The sequence below is a fragment of the Balaenoptera physalus genome, assembly GCF_965194825.1.
Source record: "Balaenoptera physalus genome assembly, chromosome: 4".
Taxonomy (NCBI): Eukaryota; Metazoa; Chordata; class Mammalia; order Artiodactyla; family Balaenopteridae; genus Balaenoptera; species Balaenoptera physalus.
In genome coordinates, this window is record NC_138891.1 from 12,870,014 (window position 1) to 12,882,398 (window position 12,385).

Sequence of the window (12,385 nt, forward strand, 5' to 3'; positions counted from 1 at the left end):
CGTGTGAGCACCTGAAGAGTAGGGAACATGGGTCCAGATACATAGTGAAAACTGAAGAACTGCTTGATAAACCAGAAATCATCATATTTAGATTTTTCATTCAATTATCTTTTGTCCCGTATCATCTTAATGCCTCTTACACTCCACTTGAGCCTCTTACACTCCACTTTAACTATTTTTTGGTTACAGACACCTTTGGAAAGATGATGAAAGTTATGACCTCCATTTGCAAAGCCTAGAAAATTTTGCACATATTTTCAAGTGTTTTCCAGATGCTATGGAAGCCATTGTTCTGATCCAAGGACACAGGATTAAGAGGAGTATTTAAATATTTAAAATTAGGAAGGAGATTAAGTTTTTCTGGGCTGTGTAGAGAAAGGAAATTCCCAAGATGTCTTAGAGAAAAGTGACAAGATGAGCTTTTGTTCACCTGGGAAAGAACCGTGGCAGATCTCACACTTGGGTTCACCATCCCAAGTCTTATCTAGGATTGTGGGCTTTGGCAGTGAGCCCGTGGGTCCACGGATTTTTAGAGTACAAATGGCGTCTTTAAAGACCGTTTGAACCATTTGTTCATGATTGAACGTGGCAGTCAAGAATAAGCTCTGACATGACCGTGTCATTTTAATATTTAATATTCAAGCCAACAAACTCAGCTAAGCGCTTGTGAGAATGGTCCTAACTTTCACCAGTGGAAATAAAATATTTTTGAATTTTTCCTTTAAAAAATGGCTTAAAATTTTTAAAATGAATCAGTCACTTTCAAGTTAAAAAGGAATGTTGAGAGGAACTTAGGAGGTTTTCCTCCCGAGACAATCTGCCTTGCAATCAATTCAGATTCTCCTGGTACTTTTTTCTACCTATTATTATTATTTTTTGTCCACGCAGCTAAATGGTTAGACTATCTTTCTCAAGGGCGTTAATACAAGATGCCAAAGTTTCAAATACTGGAGTTTTACTTGAACATTTAATATTTTATTTAGAAATACTTCCAGTATTGCCTTATAGAACATTCTGCAATGACAGAAATGTTCTGTAATATGCACCGTTCAATATAGCAGCGGCCAGCCGCTGAGCTGGAACTACTGAGCACTTGATACGTGGATAGCGGAAGGAATGACTATTTGCTTTTATTTAATTTTAAATAATTTTAAGCTCAAATAATCACATGGCTGCCAAATAGAACAGTACGGTTCCAGACTATTATATTAAAGAGGAGAGTTAAATGCTGGGCTCTCTCGTCCTTAGGCAACAGACCAAACCTTGGACTAAATGCTATTAGAGCATTTTTTTTTCTCAAGAAACTGAGAAACAGGGACAGGTAGCTTTTTTTCACCGGGGGGGGGGCGGGGGGGTGATAGGTAGCTCTGATGATTTGAAAACTCCAGACAATTCTGTATTCTTACTGTGCTCAATAACTCCATCTTTGTCCCCTGCTAAAACCTACATTTAATTACAGAAGTGCTTAGTTGAAGTGAACGGCCTTACTTTCAAATCCTTTTTCCTACAATGGAAAGGTCAAAATTGTATTTTCAGGAAGGATAAAGATGGAAAAAAGAAAGGGCAACTGGGACAGTTGAGCAGTTGTGGGTTCAACTCCCAACATCCAGAAGGTCAGCTTCCCACGTGGCTGGGTCGGACCAGCCAGCTCCATCTGGGCTCCTGGGCAGGTGGCTGCTTAGGGAGGGCTCACCGTGATGGAGGATTTCCCTGCCGTGTTCCCGTGCTTCAGCAAGGATTTGGACAGCTTTCTCTGGGAAACAATCTGTACAAAAGGAAACACAAGGTGGAGATACTAGTCATATACTTGCAGATATACTCTTTAGTATTTCCCTTACAAAATTTTGCACTTACAACTCTCCTTGAAATTATGACATCAATGTTCATTTATTTTCCAATGTTCTTCCACAAACCTCTCCTAAATACATGTCATTCCCTTCTTTCCTCTTATGGCTTGTGCTGTAAGTGTGAGTGTGTAAAGGATTACAGATAATTCAGTAATAATGGAGGTGGCTTAATCGTTGTTGAGACATTTATATTAAAAGTAGACAAATCATGTTGGATATGTACATTAGCATAAAGGAGATGAAGTTTCAGAATGATCTCAAATTAACACTAAAACCTCTGTGCCGAGTGGAGGATGGGGTGAAGGGAGGAAAGAAACTCAAGGTCTAAATATACACCTCCTGTATCGATAAGCCCTAGGGTTCTATTTTTAATATATTCAATAGGAATCAATAAAGTAAGTCATGAGGAGACTGATGCTCAGACAAGCCAAAAGGAGTAACTGAGGTCCTCTCCACTGGGAGCTATTCTCAGCAGAACCTGCCCCATCCCCTCTTGTTTTCTTTTCTGAAAGGGAAAGGTGGCAAGGCAGTGTGGCCCTGATGGGCCTGAACCCCAGGATTCCCCAGGATTCCCAGAGGAGACAAGGCTTAAAAGCCTCGAGTGAAAGCCATGCTCTGCTCTCGGCAGAGGGAGAGCATAGTCCCCTGCTGTGGGCGGCAGCTTCTATCTGGATGGCCCCAGTGATCCCCACTTCCTGGTGTTCTTGCCATTGTGTAATTCCCTCCCCTTGAGTGTTGGGTGGATCCAGTGATTTGCTTCCAATGAACAGAATACTACAAAAGTGATGGGATATCACTTCAGGGATTAGGTTCCAAAATCACTGACTTCCTTCTTGCTCATCATCTCTCATTCTCTCTCTTAGAGCCTTTGCTCTGGGGAAAGCAGGCTGCTAGGTTGTGAACAGCCCTGTAGAAGCAGCCCACATGGCCAGGAATTGATGTCCCCACTCAACAGCCAGTGAGAACCAGAGGCCAGCCAGCAGCCACACAACAACCTGGAGCAGGTCCTCCCACAAGGTGAGCCTTGAGATAACTGCACCTCGACAGCAGCCTTGTGAGAGACCCTGGTCCAGAGAACCCAGCCACGCTTCCCCAACTCCTGACACACAGAAGTTGTGAGACAATAAGTGTTTGTTTTCAAGCTTTCAACTTTTGCAGTAATTTTTAATGCAGCGATCGATAAAAGTACACGTAAGAAGGGGAAGGAGATCACTGTGAAAAGTGGGGACATAAACCCATTCTCTGAAATCCTTATATATTTTGTCTCTGTGTTAGAGCAATAAAAATATTAGGAGTGTGTTAATATCAAATGCAAAAAGTTCAGAGACCTTCCTTAGGCCAAGCAGATTTAAAGATCCTAATGTTCAGTCTGCAGTCATCTGAAGAAGGAGTGTTTCTATAAAGAATCACCAGGTGATGATGATGATGTTGATGATATCAATGAGAGCAATGGGAACTCCCATGTAAGTATACAGATTATGTGGGAGATGACTTATTCATTCCAAAAATCATTATCTAGTCCCCAAAATACGACAAACTTGGTGCTAGGCACTAAGAATAGAGTGGTAAGCAAAGTCAGATGCAATAGCTGACCTCATGGAGCTTACATTTTAGTGGGGGAGATAGTAATAAACCAAATGGTCAAACAAATATAACTCATCACAAAGGAGAGATGCACTGGCCAGGGTGGAGATGATGAATGGGGTGCATGAGAGTGGACCACTTATGAATCTCTGGCAGCAGTACAGGTGAGAGGTAATAGTGGCTATGGAGATGGAGAGGAAAGACCGGATTTATAAGATAGTTAGGTGTAAAATAGTCAGAATTTGGAAATGGATTGAATACGGAAAGAGTGGGAGGCATCCTAAATGTATCACTGGATCAGAGAGTTATGCCCTTCAGTGAGTTAAGAGTCACAAGAAGGGGACATTAAATTGGAAGGCAAAGAACAAAGTTTGGGGCAGAAAACAGACTGGAGTAGGTTGAAGAGGAGAGAAAGAGGAAGAAAATGGACAAGCAGAAAATTCTTTCAATAAGTTTGGCTATATAGTGGGGAAGAGAGAATAGACCCTGAGGGGAAGGAGAAATTCAGTAAGGTTTTTGTCTTAGTGGTCATTTTGCTGCTAACTTTACAGCCCCACAAATTTGGTATTATTAATTTCCTTTTATAGCAGAGCAAAGTTGGACACAGAGAGTTTAAGTAACTTTCCTAAGGCCATAGAGCTAGGATGGAGTGTGGCTGGGATTTGAACATAGGTCTGACTCCAGAAACTGATCTCCAGTTACATTATGACTGGTAAGCGAACTCCTAAAACAGGTTCAGAAAATGTTCACAGCTGGATTTGTACTACATGTGTTTGCTTTTAAGCCCTAGATCTCATGTTAGTGCTTAAGCCTCAATGTGTAAGCATGGAGAAGATGGTAAAGAAATAATCAAGTTAAACCTTAAGAATGAAGTAATCTGGAGACACTGGCTTTGGTTAAGTGCAGTGTAGCATAATGATTAAGAACATAGGTTTTTTATTTATAGTTGACTATCAATAAAATGACATGAAAAAATTCAGGTGATAAAGGAATTGGCTTTCCTTTCCATAGTTAATTCTGAATCCAAACTCACCTTTCCCACCCTACTCATTAAGAATGTTCCAGTGCTTTTAGTACGATCGGCAAAATCATTATTTCCCCCACCCCAATTCTCAGATTGTCACTTGTTCTAGAAAAGCTACCATTTCCTAGAATAATGTAGACATTATTTTTTAAGTTGAGATAAACCAAAACACAGAGGAAACACAGAAGACAAACAGCAAAAGGACATTAGAAGACTTTGTGGTTTCTCTCTAGGGGTTTTTCAGTGGAGAGTGGAAGGGAAGACACATGAATAGATGACAAAACAAGGGTCACTGATAAGCAGTAGCCAGGTCAGTATCTCTCTAAAGAAAGGTAACAGATTTATTTGGGAACATTATACCCTGTTCCCAAATAAATCTGGTCTCAGAAATACTTTGGTCCACTGTCACTGCGTTTCATCCACATTGGTTACCTACCCCAATAACTCCAAGTGACCCCAACAACCTTGTCAGCCCTGAGATGATCCATGCATTGGGTTACCAGGTATTGGTAGACTGTCTTTACAGACTGTGTCTTCCAAGATCCACATTCTCTTTCTTCAAGGAAGACCAAGGATGGTACCAGGTCTCTCTTCTCACTCTTCTTTAGAAATGCCAACATTTCCATTTGTAGGGTCTGAAGAGAATGCTACCACATACCACCTCCTGCCTTTTACAAATGCTAGGAAGACAAGCAATTTCCCAGGAAATATTCCTTCTTAAGAAATGGTCATATGGGTAAACAAGTGGCTAATCAAGCAGGCATTCAAACAAACATTCTACAGCCCCAGGCCTCCAACTCAGCTCCAAAGAATGAGTAATAACTAAGGTTTCAAACCTTTCATTGTAATAATGATTGACAGTGAGTCAATTGACAGTGAGTAGGATGCCCAGCTGAAGCAGCGATCTATAGAGAAAAGTCTATTTGTTGCCAATTCCCTTCTCACGCAGGCTTTGTTGCAGCTGAAGCAACTGCATCAATCTCAAAAACAGCCTTAGGTCTTGTCAGAGGATGAGGGGTTTAGAGTGACAAGGACTTACACTTGTCCCAGCTGATACTGAGGCCAACAAATAGGCAGCATTTAGCACTGGGCTAAAGGGGATGCACTTGTCAGAAGTCCTCTAATTTGATTCTTCTCACCCTATAGTGGGGTCACAGTTGCAATCCTTAGACTTCAACAGAAGGATGAAATATAGGGGGAGGAAACACTCTTATTAGCAAAGTTGAATCAGAGGGACATTAGCACCATCAAGTCCCTGATCTGCATTCACACATGGATCTGGGGAGGAAGTGCTTCTCTCTCTGTGAAGTGGGTGGTATTCTAACAGCAGGGATCCTCATTTTCAGGGAAGTCCACTGTTTCATTTAGATAAATGGGAACAAAACCAGGAGAATAAAAAACATTTTGGTCAATATTTCAACAAGTGTATGTTCATCTGGATTTGCTTACAAAGACTTTCAAAGCAGTCATTTTGGGGACTAGACAGTCGTCTTTCATGAGATCTCTTTTACTGAGAATATCTTCAGATTATTTCTGGAAATTGCTTTAAGACTCTATTGCAAAAACAAACATTTATTGAACATCTTTTCTGTGCCAGGCACTGTTCTGAGGTAACAGTGGTGGACAGGTGAAAACATATTTACAATACTTGACATTCGCACCTCTGTTAGCCAGAATTCATAATGCCCGAAGCATGTGTCAGAGAACTTTCATTTCTTAAAAAGTAAGTAAATATTGTATGAAAAAGTCTTTGTGTAGATAAGTCTGGAAATCACACGATTAGAAAAAGTTTGACATCTTTAACTGCAGGATATTAACAGAGCTCTAGTTGTGAATCACCCTGAGCACAGCCATGGAAGGAGCATTCTTTACACTTTTTTGACCCCAGAACCTTTTGTCAAGGAGCATCCCTGGTGTTCTGCAAACTAGCAATTACTACTCCCATCACTACAGGGTACAACCAAGGGTTCCTGATGGCTCCTGTAGCAACAGAGGGGGACTGGTCCAGATCCTCTCAGGCCTGGCTCTTGCAGAGCTGGCTGGGCTCCCAACAGCCAGCATTGGCATCTCTTTGCCTACAGGTCCTTCTGGAGTCTGTGCCCACTGTCCACAGGAACAGTGGGAGCGGAGTCAACCAACTGATGGGCTTTGGCACAGAAACCCCGCAGCTCCTTTGGCCCAGGGATGGGGGTAACTCTGCGGTGTTTGTTCTGCACAGAAGCTGAGTTTTCCCAGTGGATGGAGTTCCAGTTACTCCCAGTGGTGATTCCTTAGACATCACAGCCTTTGCTTTATTGACCACTCCCCCTTTCCTGCCACTTCTCCACTCCCTTTCTAGTGTTTCCTTCACTTTCCAAATAATCTACTTTCCAATCCTTGTCTGCTTCTGGGAGACACTACCAAAATTCAACTCTGTGTCAGATAATGTATTGAGCATTTCACATACATTATCTCATTTACTGTCATTTAATGAGCAAAACTCTCTTGCCCCAAGCAACTGGGATGAGAGAAGCAAGGCTTTGAGAAATTGAGTTTATCTAAGGTCACATAGCATTATGGACTGAATTGTGAACCTTCCCACCCCTCCTCCCCTTCATATCTTGAAGCTCTGACCCACAATGTGACTGTATTTGGAGACAGGGTCTATAATGGAGATAACTGAGGTTAAATGAAGTCGTAAGGGTGGGACCCTAATCCAACAGGACTAGTGTTCTTATAAAAAAAAGGAAGATCCATCAGAAGTCTCTCTCTCTCTTTCTGCATATGTACACCGAGGAAAGAGTATGTGAGGACACCATGAGAAGGTAGCTGTCTGCAAGCCAGCAGGAGAGATCTCACCACAAACTAACCATGCTGTCACCTTGATCTTGGAATTCCAGCTTCCAGAACTATGATAAAATTGCCATTGTTTAAGCCACTAGTGTGTGATATTTTGTTATGGCAGCCCTAACAGGTTAATTCACATAGCTTATAAGAGTTGAAGCCAGGATTCATTCCTTCACTGAGTATCATATTTATTGAGCATCTATTATGTGCTGGGTATTGAGAATAAAATGATGTCACAAGACAGGCACATAATTGCCCTTCCAGAGGTAGCCACACAAAACCCATGTCAATTCCAACTCTGCAAGGAGAAGTAATGTCATGCCATGAGAGGGGGACTCACCAGATCCAGGAGGTCAGGTAAGGCATTTCTGAAGAAACTGCTCCTGACCTGAGGCTCAGGGATGATAAGTGAGTAGTCAAAAGGAGAGGGATTAGTAGGTACCAAGGGTATATATGAGTATGAGGAGCAGGCTGAATATGAGGGACAGAAAAGAAGACTTTTAATTTATCCCCAGAGACCAGGTTCTTGGCCATGTTGTCCTCTGATTGACACTAGGTACTTTAGCAACATTGGCTATGGTAGGTAAAAAATGACTCCCTAAAGATATCCATACCCTAAATTGATGAAACCTGTGTGTATTACCTTAAATGGCAAAAAAAAGTGTTTACAGTATAATTAAGGATCTTAAAATAGGGAATTTATCCTGGGTTATTTGGGTAGACCCTAAATGTAATCTCGTGTCCTTATAAGAGGGAATCAGAGGGAGATATAATGACATACACTCAGAAAGGATGAAAATATGAAGACAGAGCAGAGAAATACTTGAAGATGTTGGACATGGCAAGGAATGGATTCTCCCCTAGAGCCTCCAGAGGCAGCACGGCCCTGCTGACACCTTGGTTTCAGACTTCTGCCCCCAGAACTATGAGAGAATAAATCTGTGTTATTTCAAGCCACTAAGTTTGTGATAATTTGTAACAGTAAACACAGGAAACTAATAGACTGACTTAGCCCATGACCAGGTTTAAAGTTCCAGGAAAAGATGCCATGATGGCTTCAGTGATGACTGATTTTAAGGAAATCCCTACCTTCCCATTTCTCTCCCAAGACTGCTGGCCAATATTACTTCACCTGATAGAAGTCAGACCCTCTCAAGATAAATATGCCTGAAGACCCTGGCCTTGACACTCTTCCTCCCTCTCCTGGTCATCTTGCTCCCACCACTGACCCAAAGGAGCCAAAATCCTATCTGAGCACATAATAACCGCTGAGAACCTCGGCATCTTGTGTGTACTACCAATAAAGGGAAGCCTTAAAACGGTTTTAAAGATCATTAAAAAATAGCCTTTAAGAGCTATGCTTTTTCTTATGCTGTTCCCTCTGCCTAGGATGACTCATACCTTCTCCCCTCAATTGGCAAATTTATTCATTTTTAAGATCTTCATTAGAAGTTTGGGATGGTTGCTGTGGTAGGAGGGATTTGAAGTCACCCGTGGGATGGAGAGCTATTCCTTCTCCCCTCACGCGTGTCCTCCCCTCGTCATCCTTGCTGGTTCCCTGAAGCAGCAGCAGCAGCAGCATGGCCTGGGTTGCTAGAAACGCAGACTTTCAGGGCCCACTGCAGACCTGCTGAATCAGAATCTGCATTTTGCTGAGGTCCCCAGGTGACCTGCATGTACATTAAAAGTGAGAAGCACTGAACTACAAAGTAAGAATTGCACATTGACAATTTCAGTACAATATGATCAGATTTAAAGGATTTCTAGAAAAGGGCTTTAAAGTGAATCTGTTCTGCTGATTTTGACTTTCACTAAAGGTAAAGCTGTAGGAGCTAAGAAGCTTTCTCAGCCATTTGGGAGAGAGAACGGCGACACGCATGTGTACATATGTTTTATGTAAACTCAGTCTGGTCCTCAGCTCCCCAGTGGAGACCTACAGAAGGACCAGCCTAGACAGAATGATTCCAAGTGACAGGAGTGATAGGTAATCTGCTTGCTTGGGCTTCCTGTCTCGAGATTTCTATTAAGCAGGGTTCTAATTACCTCAAATGTAATTACAGGCTTTTACCCTTTCTCTGACTTCATTAGTAAGGGACGGAAAGAGTTTCGGAGAGGGATTTAAGGACTGCCTGTGTATTAATTATGCACCTTTGCCTCCTCATCACAAATGACCTGGTCCAAAGGCCACCTCCCCACCCCAAGCTAAGCTGTACCACATGGCGATCAGGAGAAAGAGAAAGAGCTGTGTCTCCAAGCAGCTGCTGCCTAGGGTAGGGCACTGTGTCAGGTCAAGGGCACAAGGCAGCTTTTCAACCATTGCCTTGGCAGGCGGTGATTTGTCTTCAGTGAGGCTGGCAACCAAACACTAGTAGTCCACAGGACAGAAGAGGATGGGAGAAAGCCCCTGACCATTTTTACGTGAAGGATGCAAATTCCAGCTTTCAGGTTGTTAGACTAGGTTAACTAGGTTGTCAACAGGTGAAGAGACCAGAAGCTCAAAGATAACTAAGGTAATAAAGCTATTGAAGAGTCATGATACTACTGCAGGAACAGCACTTACTGTGTGCCAGCCACTCCTCTGAAGTGCCTTATGTGTACTGATTTATTTAATTCTCATGACAGCCCTGTGGAGTAAGTATTATGCCCATTTACAGATAAGAAAATGAAGTATAGAGAGTGTATTGGTTTGCTAGGGCTGCCATAACAAATTACCACAAATTTACATAAAACAACAGAACCATATTCTTTCATGGCTGCAGAGGGCAGAGTTTGAAATTAAGGCATCTGTGGGGGTCGTGCTCCCTCTGGAGGCTCTAAGGGCGATTTCAATATCTAGTCTCTTCAGTGTCTGGTGCCTGCCACTGTCCCCTGGCCTGTGGCTGTATCACTCCACCTCCTTCATGAGGCCCTCTCCTGTCTGCGTCCCTGCTCTGTGGTTCCTTTATAAGGACAGTTGTCGCTGGATTTATCCCACCTGGATAATCCAGGATGAGATCTTCATCTTGAGATCCTTAATTAGATCTGCAGAGACTTTTTGTCCAAAAAAGGTCACATTCACAGATTGTGGGGCTGAGGATGTAGACATATTTTGGGCGGCCACCATTAGGTCCACTACAGAGAGACTAGGTGACTTGCTCAAGGTTCCACAGACAGGAAGTAGCAGAGTTGAGATTTGAACCCAGTCAGTCCAGCCCAGAATCCATCCCCTCTCTGCTGCCTCCCATAAATGACAGAGGCTGGACTTGATCTTGCGCTAAACCCTGCCAGATGTGTGCAGTGATTCACACTCTCCTCGCCCTGGGGGAGCTGACCTCAGAGGGGCATTCCCTCTCCCTCAGACCACTGCAGGGGCCACTTAACTGGTCCCCTAGATTCACTCTTGTTACATAATGTAGAGTAAGAGCCACACATGATGATAAAGAAGACGTGGTGTGTGTGTGTGTGTATAATGGATTATCACTCAGCCATGAAAAAAAATGAAATAGTGTAATTTGCAGCAACATGGAGGGACCTAGAGATTATCATACTAACTGAAACAAGTCAGACAGAGAAAGGCAAATACCATATGATATCACTCATATGTGGAATCTAAAAAAATGATACAAAGGAACTTATTTACAAAACAGAAATAGACTTACAGACATAGAAAACAAACTTATGGGAGACTTCCCTGGTGGTCCAGTGGTTAAGAATCTGCCTTCCAATGCAGGGGATGCGGATTTGATCCCTGGTTGGGGAACTAAGATCCCACGTGCCATGGAGCAACTAAGCCCATGTGCTCTGGAGCCCGCATGCTACAACTAGAGAGAAGCCCATGCACCACAACGAAGAGCCCACTCGCCTCAATGAAAGATCCCACATGCCGCAATGAAGATCCCGTGTGCCGCAACTAAGACCTGACACAGCCAATTTAAAAACACTTACGTTACCAAAGGGGAAAGGGAGGGGAGGGATAAATTAGGAGTTTGAGATTAACATATACACACTACTATATATAAAATAGATAATCAACAAGGTCCTACTGTATAGCACAGGGAACTATATTCAATATCCTGCAATAATCTATAAGCGAAAAGAATCTGAAAAAGAATAGATATATAATGAATCACTTTGCTGTATAACTGAAGCTAACACAACAGTCAATCAACTATATTTCAATTAAAAAATTAAAATAAATAAATTAGTAAAAAGAAAAAGGTCACGCATGAGGGTCCAAATGCTGAGCGTGATGTGGGACCAGGCAGGGTAACCTCTCCAAGCCTCAGTTTTGTCTTCTGTGAAATGGTGATGATACTATCCACCCCACTGGTTTATCATGTGCATAATGAGTAGCAACAAAATCCCAGCATCAGGCCCATAGAGATGCTTAGGAAACGCTCCTTCCTCTTCTTTTCTTTCCTGTCTAATCAATTCCCACAAAGAGATGATTATAGTCATTGATTTGCTTGGACTGGGGTTCTGGCAGTGGAGTGGAAAGAGAGGTAGAGAGTAAAGATATTTAAGACACTGAGTTGATGGGGCTTTGGGAAAGGCTGATGGGTGGGCTGTGGGGCAGAGGGAGTGAGTGAGTGGTGCAAGGGAAGGCTCCTCGGTTTTGGGTCTCTGTATCTGGGAGGACAGAGGTGTCATTTCCTGAATGGGGCAGATGGAGGCTGTGGGCAGGGAGAGCAAGAGGACATGGTGAGCTTGATGTGGGGTTGTTGAGTCTGAGGTACCTGTGGTCATCCGAGTGGAGTCAGTATCTAGATACTGTTGGATACATAAATCTGGGGCATATAGGAGAGGCTTGAGCTGGGAGTCTCCAACATGGGGATGATGAATGGAAGGGCAGGAGCTGAGGAGGAAATATATGAAGGAAAGAAAGGAGCGGTCTGAGAATGAGACAACTTTCCCAGACTGAGAACAACAGCAATGTCTTCTCACTACTTGCAGCCTCTGAACACACCCTGTGGGGGCCCAGCCTCCTCCCTCCCATGGGTGAGGGCCTGAGAGATCACAGGCTGTGTCCTCCCTGCTCAGGCTGGGGCTATGCTCTGTGGGGGACAGCCAATTCAGGGCAGGGGCTGTCTTCTTTTCTGTGTGTTGATGGAGGCTTCAAAAGGAA

The 12,385-nt window shown here is 43.0% G+C and overlaps 1 protein-coding gene across 2 annotated transcripts in view; it reads right to left on the bottom strand.

The window, feature by feature from the left end:
- CPNE4 (copine 4) overlaps positions 1–12,385 on the bottom strand; it is a 629,469-nt gene that overhangs the window by 185,240 nt on the left and 431,844 nt on the right. For both annotated transcript variants that reach the window (XM_082459307.1, XM_082459308.1), the window contains exon 4: positions 1,694–1,765. In XM_082459307.1, coding sequence (XP_082315433.1) covers positions 1,694–1,765 — 72 coding nt within the window. The remainder of the gene's footprint in view (positions 1–1,693; positions 1,766–12,385) is intronic.